At 48.8% G+C, this 15,387-nt stretch overlaps 1 protein-coding gene across 2 annotated transcripts in view; it reads left to right on the forward strand.

Annotated features, from left to right (window-relative positions):
* Positions 1-15,387, forward strand: part of HIVEP3 (HIVEP zinc finger 3) — a 413,652-nt gene that overhangs the window by 347,264 nt on the left and 51,001 nt on the right. For both annotated transcript variants that reach the window (XM_023221309.3, XM_023221310.2), the window contains one exon: positions 1,556-1,701. In XM_023221309.3, coding sequence (XP_023077077.2) covers positions 1,556-1,701 — 146 coding nt within the window. The remainder of the gene's footprint in view (positions 1-1,555; positions 1,702-15,387) is intronic.

The following is a 15,387-nucleotide window of genomic DNA, read 5'->3' on the forward strand; positions in this document are numbered from 1 at the left end:
GTAAGTATTTTTAGCTATACTTATTCATATTGTTGTCGTCAAAAGCTAAAATGGATCCCTGGTCCCTGCTCAATTCCAACACTGTGTTTCCTGGGAAAGTGGTACACTGCCACCCAAACCAGCCTCCTCCAGTGTGGCCCAGATATCACGACAGGCTGTGAGGGAGAAGCAGTCCGTTTGCCTGTGGGAGGCACCTTGGTCATTCCATGGACAGTCTAGATCACAGGCCGGGGTGGAGTGGAAATGGTAGGCTCTGGAAACCCAAGGGTATTGCAGAAAACTAGCTGCCTTCTGCCAAAGCAGCAGTCCAGATTCTTGCTCAGTTTCCACTCCCCTCTTCCAAATCTGAAGAGATTATTTGGTGGTCCCTGAGTCATAGAAGTTGGCCCTGGAATGGATCTTCAAGATGGTCTAAATCCCCTCAGACTCTGAAGTCCAGAGAGGTGAAGTCATCCACCGAACAGCAGCTCAGTGTGCCATGGCCTATCTGGCGCTGGAACTCAGATTCCCCGAGTCCCAGCCAGGCACCTTTCTGTCTAGCCCCATGCTGTCCTTGTGGGGGCAGGTGTGGTGGCTGGCACAGGGGACTGCCGTTCTTAGATTGCCCCAGCATCAGGAAATGTGGTTGCTTCATTCACTGGCTGGAAACAGCATGGTTTTTCATGACTTTAATGATAGTGGCGTGAAGTAGGAGGAAATTCTCACTCCCAGCCCCCGCCCTAAGCACAACATTTCTGCTCCCTAGGCAAGAGCGCACCCACCCCTGACAACACTGCAGCGTTTAGAGGACATGTTCTTGGAATAGTGTGAGATGTCCAGGAAGCACAAGGCCAATGCCAGCCCTCCCCTTAAGCCAGCTCTCATCACTGAGGCATGGCTCTGTTAAGTCCGTGGGTCCTGCAGGACTAACAGCCCAGAGCCTGCACAGCCTCTCTGTGCCTGTCTCTGTGGTGGAGTTGGGGACGTCCTGCTGGTCAGGGTCCTCAGCCCAGCTCCTGGCCTTTGGTACTAGCACAGAAGGGCCAAGGTCCTGGAAGCAAGAGACCTGTGCTGCACTCCCAGCTCTGCCCTTGACTCACTGGGTGACCTTAGCTTTCTGATCTATAAACGAGAACTGGGCCAGTTTGTCTCCAAAGGCAGAGTGGAGCCTTTGTTCATGTGTTCAACATTATTTGAGCATCTTCTCTGAGACAGGTCCTGTGTGGGGTTCTGGGGTGCCCAAGGAGACCAAGATGAGGACCTGTCACCAGAAGTTCCCAGACTAGTGTGAAAGACAGATAACAAACACAGGTCTTATGGGAGATTAACCTGAAAGAGACAGGGTTCCAGCTGTAACACCAACTAATGGCATGGCCTTGGATAAGGGACTTCTCTCTGGGGATCAGTGTCCTTAATTCTGTAAAGTGGGGCAAATAGCACCTCTTCATGGAGGAGTGTGAAGATTACATATGTGTACTTGTGCAGTGCCATGTAAGGCATGATTATTAGCATTGCATTCGTGGCTGAGGATGCACTTTTAACCAGCAATGATTTTGTCATTCCTGCGGTGGGCCAGGTTCACCTCCCTTCGCTGGTTTCCCCGGAAGGCCAGAAAGATCTAGCTAGAGTGGAGAAGGAAGAAGAGAGGAGAGGGGAGCCGGAGGAGGATGCTCCTGCCTCCCAGAGAGGGGAGCCGGCGAGGATCAAAATCTTCGAAGGAGGGTAAGACTCATGTTTGGTTTTCATCGTCTGCTTTCCGTGGAATAAGAGCTGGTGCCCATCGGTGTTCACGGGCAGCAGTGGCTCAGTTGACAAGGGCTCTGCCCACAGGTGCCCTGTGGTCCCAGCGATGCCTTTCAGCAGACATCACCTTCCTGGGACTCTCAGGCCCCTCTGTTTAAGAATGCCATGGGGTTTCTTGATGGGGATGGGCAATGCTGGGTATTTGTTGAGGATCTGGAGGGGTCTGGGTCTTTCTCCAGCCCTTCATTTTCTCAGATCCTGGCCAGGTTTCTAGTCCCTGAATTGGAGTTGCCATCCCAGTATCCCAGCAAATGTCCAGACTCCTGTCTCTCTTGACATGTATTCTCCAAAAGTCACCTCTGTACTGCCCAATGGCCATCTTGGCATGTCTGGTTTCCCACGGGGCACTCGGGCTCAGCCGACTAGGCTATTTGCAGGGCTGATTGCACACTGTATGCACCTGGTGTTTCCACTGGTCCCCATCCTGACTGGCTGGGGCCCAGGGCTCATCGGTTGGTGAATATTTTGAATATCATTCCTAGTTATTCACCTTTGATGCTTGACTTTGGGAAACCAATGGTCTAAACGTTTCAGAGCTCACAGCTTCGGGGACTGTCTGGGCTCTGGCAGGGTGCCTTGTTTCAGACGTGCTTTGTGGAATTTTTGTGCCAGCTGTGTTTTGTGTGGCCACATGTTTGCTTCCTGGGATTTGGGTGTCTGTGAGCAGGTCCCGTGGCGTCTGTCTCAGGGTCCTGTGTCTGTGTCCCTGGTGTGATCAGGGTGGCCTGGTCCTGCACAGCCCTGAAGGACAACAACATAGAGGAAGATGTGCTTCCTATGGAGGACAGTCCCCATGAGCCGGGGCCAACACGGCTGTCACTGGGGGCCTCTGATCCTCTAGCACCTGCAAGCGCCTAACTCACAGGGTCAGCGTGGGAGGCACAGGAGTCCTCCATAAGGTTGGGGGACAACAGAGACTGCCATCCTCCCGAGGGCCACCAGTTGGCATCTTCTGGTGGCACTGACCAGCAGGGGCTCTCAGGAGGGAAGGTGCTTGGAAATGTGGGGAGCAGGGTGGTCAGTGATGGGAAGGGGGCCGGGGGTAGCAAAAGACCCTGAAACCTACTGCCTAAAATACCAATAGCAGCTACGTTGAAAAAAACTGGACCAAAGGTCTTCAAAAATGCCAACCCTCTTTCCGTTTGGGGATGGACGCAGTTCCTCCTGCTGTTTGGTTAGAGCGCCCTCGTGTGTCTCTGTGTTCTCATGCCACTGGGTCCCTTAGAGGCCACACAGAGGCAGGATTGATGAAGCGCCTGCTCCCAGCGACTGGCCCTCTTCCTTCTTGCTTTAGTGGCTCTCTGTGGGCTCTGAGGACTGCTGAGTGTTTCATGGTGTCCCAGGAGCTTGCCCCAGCAGCATTCTGTGTGCGCCTGAGGAGGTTCGCATCTTCCCTGAGAGGCAGGTGCTCTGAGACCTCGGGAAGCCTGAGACTCCAGAAAGGCAGCTGGCAGGAGCCACTCCCCTCCCAGCTCCCTGCTGGATGTCTCTGCCCACAGGGTCTGCATTGGCTGAAGGAAGGGAAAGATCATCCACGAGTCCACTTCTCCTCTTCCTCCAGCCGGCATGGGTCCTGCTCCCTCTCCACCTCCTTCCAGGTCTTCACTCAGTCCCACCTGCTCTGCTTCAGAATCCTCCTCTTGGTTGAGTTCTGTCATCTCTGCCCCACTTACCTCTGTTCTGCCTGAGACTAGCCCCCCAGTTCTCCAGCCCTCAGTTTCCTTATTTGTAAAAGGGGGAGAATAACATTTGTAAAAGGGGGAAAATAACATGTGGGATTTTCAGAGGACCCTGTGAGACCCTATGTAAAGTCTATAGTTCAGAGCTGCTCAAAAAATGGACATTGGTGCATTTTACCACTAGTATATACATTTCATCAATCTCCCTCCAGTACAGTCCCACTCTGTTCTGTCAGCTATGGAAGGTATCCTCTCCCTTTCAACTTGTCACATGCAATTTGAGCACATACGGAATTGATTATAGTGTCAGATCCTTTTAGTGTCAGATCCTTTCCTCCCCCAGCCTGGCTGTCTCAAGCTGGGACCTTGCCTCCCACCCTCACTTCTGGTGATTCTTCTACATTCATGGTTCTCTTAGGGCTGGCGTCACCCACCAGAGTGTTTGGAAATGGTGAAGGAGGGGGGAGGGCATTTTGGTTGCCACATAACCTAGGACACCTCAGGTATTTCAGGGATGGGGCCGGAGATGCTGACCTTCCAGTCCACCAGCCTTACAACCTCTTGTTCCCCCAAATTGCCAAGAGTGCCCCCACCCAGAATCACTGGGCACACTTCTCTGCAGTCCCACAGTTTTGCCTTAGACTCAGTTCTTCCTTTTATTTCTTTCTTTCTTTTTTAATACAAAGAACACATGTATTTCACTCCTGTACACATTTGAGAAGGGTCTCCCATGGAGCTCTGTTCCTAAGATCCAGGCCAGTAGAGGCTGAGAGGAAGAAGAAAAAAATGGTTCCACCCAGAAGCTTCTGCTCACATTTAAATGGCCAGAGCAAGTCATATGGCCTCACCTAATTCCGTGGGAGTAGAGAAATGCGTTCCTACTGTGTGCTTGGGAGAACCTGAAATATTTGGTAGATATCATGCTCATGACTACTCAAGTTGGTTTAACATACGTCTGTAGCTTGTTATGTTTACTCAACAGTGTTTTTGACATGCATCCATGTTGATACTTGTAGACCTAGTTCACGATGAATCAGTAAGCCAGACACAAAAGAGTAGATGCTGTATGAGTCCAACATACGTGAGTCTTTTTATCTCTAATTAAACTCGCCTTACTTTCTTTCTTGACCTCCATTTCAGCAACTGATCAATTTATTAATTCATCAAGGAGGAGGATCTGTTTAATCAGTGCCTTTTGGGTGCTCTGTGCCAGAAAATGCAGTGGCCCATGGGAGTTAAATGTCATCCTGCCCTCAAGGTGCTTGGGGACTACACCAAGGTGGCAACACAAGACCCAGTGCTAAGGTGGGGATGGCCAGGGCTATGAAGCTCACAGCAAGGGAAGGATGCCTGGAGGGTGGAATAGCCAGAGAGGGCTTCCCAGAGGAGGTGGAGCCAGGCTCGGAAGGGCGGGCGAGACAGGTGGAGAGGAAGGTTAAGCTGCCCAGCAGTCCACCTGCTACAGGTGTGATGGCAGCTCCTGTACCTGATCAGTGAGACTCACTTCCTCTTGCCTTGAGCATTCTCCCTTGCTGGCGTCACCCATCTCCTTAGCTTCCAGCCTCATCTCTGTGCCAACATTGCTACATCTGGGTCTCCAGCTAGGACCTCACCCCTGAACTGCAGACATTGGTTTTGATGCCTCCTGGGCATTTTTGCCTGGGAAACACAACACCTCACACTTAACATGTGCAAACCAAGCCTTCCACTTCCCACCAACAGCATCTCCTTCCACATCCAGATCTCAGGTGATACACCCAGCCCTTCACACTCAGAACTTTAACATTGTCTTGGATGCCTTCTCCCCCTTTCCAATTAGTCCCCCAATCCTGGTGTCTGCATGAAGTAGTCAGTGACTCAGTGTGGTCTCTTTATTCGCTCTGCCACTGCTCTGGCCACCCTATCTCTAGAGCTCCAATGTTGGTACCACTGAGCATCACTAAACATGATTCTGCCTGTGTCATGCTTTTCTCCAAAGCCATCTGTGGCTGCCTCACCTACAGGATCCAGTTTAAACTCAGTCTGTGAGTGCTGGCCTCAGAATCTGACCTGCTTCTGTTGCCCTTCACCTTTTGCTGCCTGCTGGGCCCTGCCATTGCCAAATCCTACCCAGCCTTCAAAAGCCAGTACTCAGCCCTGTTCCTCTAACAAGCTGTAGTTCTTTGTGTTACTTCTGTCATAACCCTGGTGCTAAGATCCACAATCTGTAGTTCTTTGTGTTACTTCTGTCATAACCCTGGTGCTAAGATCCACTTCTGTCTCCTCCCAGGTCCCTTCTTGGGTAATGCTTTGCACACACAATGCATCAGTCTCTATTTATTGCACTAGTTTCCTGGCACATGGCCCCCTCTGCATTCCCCATCACTTCCACACCTGAACAAAGCCCGTATTTCCCAGGCAGCCCCTGGGAGTGCCCATCAGGGATGTGATGGCTCTCTCACCCAGCACCCGTGCATTTGCCTTGGTTGTTTAGAATGGCTTTTTGTTAAGCAGTGTTGTTTTCACACACACAAAGTTATATTGTTTCTTGAAAGTAATGACTATATTGTCTTAACTCAAGTTCACTTGTCGCAAGGAAAGCTGGGAATTCAGCCCAGTGGGCTTACACGGAAGAGGAAGAGACAGGAATTGATAGGAACCAACTGGCTGACCAAGCCCAGTTGGGTGGTATGTTGTTGGGGCTTAGGTCCGAAGGGAATGATAAGTTCAGATGGTGAGATCCCAGGATTCCATGCCAGATCCTGCCTGCTGCAGGACTCAGCTGCTGCACCTCCTGTGGGAGGGCATTGGCTCCCATCCCACCTCACCTACCTCACTACCTCACTCCAGCCATTGCCACTCTCCTGGGCCATTCAAGTTAGCATACCCAGAGTTAAGGTTTCCACCTTACAAACATTTTGACTGAAGGGCCATATTGCCAGATTTCTCTGTTTCCTTTAAAGAAAAACTCCGTAAGAAGTTGACCGTGTTGCTCACCTCTGTATCTTTCCTCCCGGCTTCTCTCAGATCTATTCAAGGTGGGCCTTTGGGCTCCTCACACCTCAGAAGCTGCTCTTATCCAAGTCAATGGTGACCTCACCTTGCAGAAGTCAGTAGTCAGTTCTCACGTCTATTCTTTCCTGAGCCATCAGCAGCATTTGACACAGTTAATCCTTCACTCGTCCATGCAGGACTTTGTCCTCTTGGTTTCCTGGACACTGTCTGTTTCATCTGTTTTCACACTGCTGTAAAGAACTGCCCAAGGCTGGATAATTTATAAAGAAAAGAGGTTTAATTGACTCATTTACATGACTGGGGAGACCTCAGGAAACTTACAATCATGGTGGAAGGTGAAGGGGAAACAAGGCACCTTCTTCACAAAGCGGCAGGAAGGAAAAATGCATGCAGGAGGAACTACCGAATGCTTATAAAACCATCAGTCTCATGAGAACTCACGCACCGTCACCAGAATGGCATAGGGGAAACTGCTCCCATGATTCAATCACCTCCACCTGGTCTCTCCCTTGACACATGGGGATTATGGGTAATTACAATTCAAATGAGATTTTGGGTGGGGACACAGGCAAACTATATCACTGTCTTTCTTGATCTTCCTCTTCCTTGACTGGTTGTACTTCCTCACCACCTTCAGTGAGTCCATGATCACCTGATCGCTGAACCCTCATGTGGCCCAGCCCCAGGCTCCGTGCTCTTCCTCTATACTCAGTCCCATGGTGATCGATACACCATCTACAGGTTGATGACACTCAGACCCCTATCTCCAAGGACTTCTCCCCTGAATTCCGGGTCATATATCCAACTTCGTATCTGGGAGGCGGTCCACCTGCACATCAGTGAACCCACCCTTTGTCCACAGCGCAGTGCACACTGAAGAACTGTGACTCGGGCCTCTTTGACATTCCTTAAAGAAATTATTGTAAAAGTTTATTTAATTCAGTATTATTCCAATTGAAGGGGTTACATTTTTAACGAATGTACTTTTCTATCTCATCTGTTTCTATAACTGAATTAATTTTTATCCAAGTCTTAAGAGTTCATGCAGTGTACGCAGCACGTTTTTTTGACAGTGCATTTGTATGTTTTGAAGTGTGTGTGTGTGCCTGTGCATGCACACACATGCCTGTGTGTTTCATGAAATAGTAGCTTGGAGAGAATAGTGTTAGTTTTTAAAAATCTAAAGATTATTTTCTTTTCTAATAATTTTTTACAAATCCATTTCTTCTTGGACTTTGAAACCCAGAAGTGTAGCATGATTTTCAGCCTAAATGTCTGCTCTGCCTTGTCCCATTTTGCTGTGAACTCCAGATTTAGAGTTATGTCTTTGGGAATATTTGTTACCTCTGTGTATTTATTGGGGAACAAATTGATTAAACTATGAATTAAATAAATGGTAATAAGTTGGAAACTTTTGGATAGGTGTGTAAAAAATAAAGACAGTAAACTACTCTAAGAACCCAAACAGGAGCAAAACCACATACCACAGGAGGGTTGGTGGCATGGAGGTTGGGAAATATATAACATAGGCAGACAAACTGTGCCCATGACCCTCACTTGCTGCATATCTCTTTAAAGTCTTTTAAGTGGTCAAAGATTGGTATATTAGTCAGTCTTGCATTGCTGTAAAGAAATACTTAAGACTGGGTAATTTATAAAGAAAAGAGGTTTAACTGACTCCTGGTTCTGCAGGCTATACAGGAAGCATGATGCTGACATCTGCTCGGCTTCTGGGGAGGCCTCAGGAAACTTTCAATCATGGCGGAAGGTGAAGGGAAAGCAGGTGCGTCTTACATGGCAGGAGCAGGAGCGGGAGCAAGAATGGGAGGGAGGTGCCACACAATTTTTAAACAACCAGATCTCAGAACTCACTATGGTGATGACAGCATGGAGAAGGGATGGTGTTAAACCATAAGACACTGCCCCTGTGATCCAGTCACCTCCCACCAGGCCCCACCTCCATTACTAGGGATTACAATTTGACATGAAATTTAGGCAGGGACACAGATCCAAACCATATTCTGGGGAAAGTCATCTTCTGAAGGAGAGTAGCAAAGTCACTCATTCAGTTAAGTGAGATGGACATTCTGCACAGGCAGTTTCATTTTTCTAGATGCTTGGGCCCAAAGCCACTCTGTCTCACATCATTAGCAAATCCTGGCAGCTTGGCCCTGAAACCAATTCTAGAATCTGCCCATTTTTCCCCACCTCTGGGTCAAGCCACTGGTAGCTCACATCTGGGTGATTACAATGTCCTACAGTCTCCTGCTCCCACCTTCCCCAGTGTGGTCCGTTCTCAGCCCAACAACAGTGATCCTGTTAAGGTCCCCACACCCTGCCGCTCCTATGCCGTGTCCCCCAGAGCCCCCACAGGCCTGCATGTGCCGGCTCCAGCTCCTCCCTGACCTCTGCCTATGGCTCTCCCCCGTTCCCTGGGCTTTGGCCAAGCTCTGCTCTTTGTAAGACAAGCTTCTGCCCCAGGGCCTTTGCACTTTTTGCACTTGCTGTGCTCTCTGGCTGGAGCCCTTTTTCCAGAGACTCCCATGGCCCTCTCACTTCCCTCCATCACCCTTCAGTGAAGCCTTCCCACACTACCCATGATGAATTTGCACACTCCATGGCACTTCTTACCCTTTCCTTTCCTGCTTCATTTTTCTCCAGGTATTTACTAGTTTGCGTCTGTTTCCTCCACCAGACTGTAAGCTCTGTGAGAGTGCAGGAACTATGTTTTGTTCATTGCTGTGTCCCCAGTGCTGAGAATAGTGCCTGGCACATGGGCTGTGCTAGGGAATATCTATTAAATGAAGGAATCTTCTTCCAACGTGCTCAGGATTGTCTGAGACCTTGGGTGAGAGGGCAGGTCCCTGAACTCTGCAACTCTTAGAATCTGGGAGCAGAATTGAGACTCTGGGTCTCAGCAAGGATCAAGGACACAATCAAGGCCAAACCAGGCCAGTGAGAACCCATCCATCAGCCTGAAGGCAGGCTTGGTCTGGGGAAGGTGAAGTCAGATGGCCTCTGTTATGGGGCAGGCTCTGGGGTTGGGAGCCAAGGACTCTTCCTTGCATACCATTCTGCTGTGCAGGTGTTCAAGGTAAAAATGAAATACATAATGCCAGAAAGGGCTGGCTCATGGGCCACCGGCTCCCAGGCCAGGGCCTTCTCTGAGCAGAGCCCTTTGTGTTCTAGAAGCAGAGAGAATGGGTCCCGGGTTCTCAGCTCTGGATGAGGGGCTGCTCTTCTCCTGGGGTGGGTCTAGGCTATCAAGGCCCTGCCTTATTCCTGAGGCCCAGCACCTTGCTGTCTCTTTAATTCTCAGGCCTTTCCCCAGAAATGTAGATGTGCAGCTCTGAGCATGGCCCAGTGGGCTGGGGAGTGAAGTGTCCAACCCCCATCACATGAGCCCACACTGAGCTTTTTCCTCTTTTTCTTTATGCCTCCAAATCCTGTTGCCCCCTCTCTCCTGGGGAATATAACCCAGACTTTGGGAAGGAGGTAGTGGTTGTCAGGGCAGTGGGGAGAACAGGATCCTGAAAGCCCAGGTGAGACATCAATGGTTTAGACCAGGAACATGGCAGTGAAGATAGAAGAGGAGCTATAGGACTTCTGATGGCTATGGAGGCTGAGAGAGAAGCCTCCACTTGAGACTGACTACTGTATTTCTTGTAGTAACCACTAAGTGGATGGTGGTGCCCTTTATGGGGTGAGAACGGATGGAGGAGGGGAGTGAAAAATAGGTCTGGGGACAGGGAGATCAAAACTTGGTCATGTGACTTTTGAGATGCCAGGCCAAGTGGAGATGTTCAGGGAGACATTTGACAACTGGATAGATGAGCCTGGCCCTCAGAGGAGAGGTCTGAAGTTGAATAAACTCTTGAGAGTTGTCAGTGTATAGATGCGATTTAGTGCTATAGGCCAAGTTGGGGCCACCTGGGGGGAGGTGGAGAAGAGAGAAAAGAAAAAGGCATCCAGGACTGATCCCAGGATACCAGCATTTCAAAGGCAGACAGAGACACTGCTGCAGAAGAAATTGAGGAGGAATTGCCAGAGAAGCAGGAAGAGACCCAGACAAATGTGAAGCCTGGAAGCCAAGAGAAGAGTGTTCAAGGAGGAAGGAGGCTCAGCCCAGTGAGGACAGGCATGTGGCACGTTCCCATTCAACAGGGCCCTGTGCAGGTGGCTGGTGACTGATGGGAACTGTTTCCATAGCAATGCAACCCTGATGGTATGGGCTGAAATGAGGAGTGGAGGTGCCTGCATAAGCATTGTCCTAAGAGGCTGGCTGTGGAAGAAAGCAGCACAAGTTGGGGAGGTGGTGCCTGGAGGGTGTGTGAGCTGGAGCAGGCAGGTGTTTGAACCCAAAGGTCCTCATGTGTGTTTGCTGCAAGGAATGCAAGGAATGCCTTCTAGCAAGAGGCAGGTAATGATACCAAGGAGAGAAGGGGCAGGGGGCAGGAGCAAAGCCCTGGGGACCTGCGGGGGCATTGATGAGAAGAAGACACTTCCCTGGTCATGATAGGAGGAAGGGAGGATGCTGGTTTGGGGGTGGACAGTGGGAAGGATTCTCTCAGCCACATTCCAGGCTGCTTTTCACTATTCCAGGCCACCTATGGGCTTGAGGTCTTCACCCACCATGGGTTTGTGAATGGCTATTTTGAAACCAGAGGAGAAAATTTCTGTACCCGGGAAACCACTTAGACTCTTGGAAATGTTATTCCTCCATAAAGATGATCCTCCAATAAAAATCTCCAGTGTTAGTCTAGCTGGGGTGACTGTGCTGGCCTTCTGGATTTCCTCTGAGGACTCAAAGGACTTCCCAGGGAACACTCACTCCAGTCATCAGAGACAACTGATGATGTGCTGTGAAACCCAAGTCATGGATGGTTTAAAAAATGTGAAAAGCGAAGCGGAAAGAAAAAAGACATATTGATCATTGGGCAGACTGAGTGTCTGAGTATGCTGGACCCAGAACCCTCCAGAGCTCTGAGCCGTGTCAGGGAAGATCTCTTTGCATCGTATTAAAATTTAAAAGGAGACTTTTTTTCAAGTGGGTACAGCCTTAGGTTCCTGGGTAGGGGGGTCTTGGGCAGCCCCTGGTAATCCCCTGAGCGCTACAACGAGGTTGTAGCATCCTCTGGGCCTGGACACTGTCTGCCTGAATCCTGGCCTCTGTTTCTGTACTGGGGAATAAGGCTGGCTTCCCAGGAGGAAGCTGGCTTCTCTCCGTCTCTGCTGTGGGAAAAGCAGCCTCTTAGGCCTCTTAGAGAACAGAGGCATCTGTGCTCGCTTGCTCTCTCTCTCTCTCTCTCTGTTTGTGTGTGTATGTGTATGTGTGTGTGTGTGTCTTTTGGTTTTTATCAAAGTTACACATGTCTGGAGTTTAAAGAGTCAAATATTTCCATAGGTTTTGCTGTGGGAAGCAGCAGTACTCTTTCTCTTTGCCCCACATTTTCCCCCCACCCAACCCCCACCCACCCGCCGGTCACCACTCCCAGAAGCAGTACCTTTCATCTCTTTTAGTGGATTGTCTTGGTTTGCCATATCTCTACATAATGTGCTCTGGTTGCCCATGACTTGGTTTCTCAGCTTCAGCATTATCTGCAGGCTCCGAAGCCTTTCCCCTGTTCACATTCCACCTCCTGCCACCTCCCCATCCTCTCGTTAGTGTTGTATCATAGATGGCACATGTATACATATATAACAAACCTGCACATTGTGCACAGGTACCCTAGAACTTAAAGTATAATAAAATAAATACATACATACATACATACATACATAAAGATTTGACCCAAAGAAAAAATAAAAATAATAGTAATTCACCGCCAAGCCATAAAGTGAACCATGATTACTTTCCTTTGCTGTTTTCACTGTGTATAATCATGGTATGTATGTGTGCTTAATTGCACTTCGTTTTCTATACATTTGTTACTAATTCAATCCCAGATTCCCACCTCACCCAAATTTCCCCTGAAGACATTGGAGATGTTCAGCGGCTCCTGACGCGCTATGTATCCTGTCTTGCTGAGACAGGGGCTCCGCTGAGTTGTCTGATGGCTCCTGACTGCCCCGGGGCTCCCCTCTCCGCGGTGGTGCACTCTCATCCAGCGAGCTCCCTCCATCCACTCCCGGAGGTCCTCTCTGCCTCCTGTATTGGGTCTCCTCTTTCCGGAACCTTGGGTCTTCCTTTTCCTTGGTTTTCATCCTCATCTTACAGAGACCATCCTTCAGTGTGGTCTTCTTCAGAGAAGATGCGTGAGAGGGAAATACTTTGATCCTTCATATATCTGAAGATGCTGGAAATGTCGTTATTCTGTTTTGCAGCCGATTGAAATCTATGATAGAATTCTGGGTTGGAAATCATTTTCCTTCAGTGTTGTGAACACATTGCTCCATTGCCGTCTAGCTTCCTGGGTTGCTCTTAAGAGCTCCAAATCCATTCTGAGTCCTGTTGCATTCTTTAGGGTCCTGTCTTAGAATCTTCTCTACAACCCTAGAACATGACATCTCACAGTGATGGGTCTTGGTGTGGGTCAGTTTTCTCACTCAGTGGCTCCTTCCGTCTGGTGACTCTGGAACTTCTGCTTTAAGAAAATGTCTTGAGTTCTTTGATTATTTCCTCTCCTCTCTGTTTTCTTCTCTCTCTCTCTCTGGAATTGTATTATTCAGGCCTTGGCCCTCCTATCTGTTTACTCTGATTTTCATACCCTCTGTCACGTTTTCCATTGCTTTGTCTTTTTGCTGGATTCTCTGAGTACGTCCCTCCACTTTGTCTCCATCCATTCTATTGAGTTTTTTATTGTTGTTGTTGTTGTTTGAGATGGAGTCTTGCTCTGTCGCCAAGCTGGAGTGCAGTGGCATGATCTCGGCTCACTGCAGCCTCTACCTCCTAGGTTCAAGCAGTTTTCCTGCCTCAGCCTCCCGAGTAGCTGGGACTACAGGCACATGCCACCATGCCTGGCTAATTTTTTGTATTTTGAGTAGAGACGGGGTTTCACCATGTTAGCCAGGCTGGTTTCGATCTCCTGACCTCATGATCTACTCTCTTCAGCTTCCCAAGGTGGAGTTTTTGATTTCTACAGTCACATTTTTAGTTTTCAAGAATTTTTTTTCTTGAATGTTCCTTTTAATAGCATCCTGTTCTTGTTTGATAGACTCTACTATCTTATCTTTCTAAGGCTATTAACGTTAGTTGTTATTAATGTCACTCGGTTTTTTTGGCTTTGTTCTTGTTCTGTGTTTAGGTTTTTTTCCTGAGTGGTTTCTGTTTCTCTCAGGTGCCCCTGTATTGTGTGTTTGTTTGGTCTCGTTTCTCAGACGTATGATAGCCTTTGGTGTCGTCTCATGTTTAAGAGTAGAGGGGCTCAAAGATGATTGGAAGCAATGAGTGAGGCTCTTTGACAGCGAGTTCCCCATAGCTGCCCACCGGGGCTGTTTCGTCAGGGAGTCTTCAAAGACGGTGCCTTTCTTCTTGAGCAGAATCAATCCCCAGGAAGGCTCAGTCTCACTCTTGGAGGTTGAGGGGTCTACTTCCCATGTTCTGGGAGCCACAGGAAAAAGTCAGGGAGGAGGAGAAAGAGGAGGGGTCTGTGCAGCCAGTCTGCATGCATTTACTTCTTCCCCACTATTTTTTTTTTTATTTTTATTTATTTATTTATTTTTGAGATGGAGTCTATCACCCAGGCTGGAGTGCAGTGGCATGATCTCGGCTCACTGCGACCTCCACCTCCTGGGTTCAAGCGATTCTCCTGCCTCAGCCTCCTGAGTAGCTGGGATTACAGGTGCCTGCCACCATGCCCAGCTAATTTTTGTGTTTTTAGTAGAGATGGGATTTCACCATGTTGGCCAGGCTGGTCTCAAACGCCTGACTTCAAGTGATCCTCCCACTTCAGCCTCCCAAAGTGCTGGGATTACAAGTGTAAGCCACTGAGCCTGACCCCCACTATTTCTTTATGGCACCCCTGCCATGCCCTCAGTGTGCCTGACGTCCCCCCTCAAAAGGGCTCAGTTTCAACTTGTGCAGAGAAGAAACTTCCAGGCTTTCTCTTGGGTAGGGGGAGGGGAGTCTCCTGAGCTGCTGGAGTTGAGGAGGGGATGGGAATCTGACAGCTTCTAACAAGACTTTCCACCAATTGTCCTTACCTCGGTTCCCTCCACCCCAACCTGCAGAGGCTTTGAGGGATCCTGGGATGTAAGTCAGATTGGTTCCCAGATTTCCCTGCTGCAGGCTTGGGATTCTGTCTCTTCCACTCATTCATCTCTTTCCAGCTTCCAAAAATTTACTGTTAGTCTCCCATCCCATTCCCCTCTTCGTTGTGGGTTTATTATACAAGAAAGAAAAGAAAAGAGAAAAGAAAACGAAAGGAAAGGAAAGGAAGAAAAGAGAAAGGAAGGAAGGAGAGAGAAAGAGAAAGAGAGGAAGGAAGGGAGGGAAGGAAGGAAAGGGAAAAGAAAGGAAAAGGAAGAAAGTTTTTTTCCCATTATCTTTAATTAAAGACTGCCAGTAAGGTGGTATTCAAATATTTTTTAGCCACGCAGCTCATTCTTCCAAAGAACTCTTCAAGAAATGTCACTGTCTCAGCCCCATCCCCAGACTCCAGGGGCCTAGTGGGACGTCCCTGAACTTGTAGGACTTGGAGGCACAGGTGGGAACCTGACAGTGTTCTGGAACGTGTTTGGGCTTTGAACTGATTCAGAGTCAAATTCTAGCCTCACTTCCAATAATTACTGGCCAGTTCCTTTGCTCTTTGAACCTTAGTTTCTTCATCTAAATAGAGATAACCATACCCATTTCCAGGGTCCTTTTGAGAACTAATAGTAAGATAACATGGACTTGTTTATCCCAGGTCCAACATACAGAAAGTATACAAGTGTTCAGCAAAGGGAGTCTTCCTTCCTCCTTCATAGTTCTTTCCTTCCTTCTCTCTTCTTT

Source organism: Piliocolobus tephrosceles, chromosome 1 (assembly GCF_002776525.5).
Source record: "Piliocolobus tephrosceles isolate RC106 chromosome 1, ASM277652v3, whole genome shotgun sequence".
Taxonomy (NCBI): Eukaryota; Metazoa; Chordata; class Mammalia; order Primates; family Cercopithecidae; genus Piliocolobus; species Piliocolobus tephrosceles.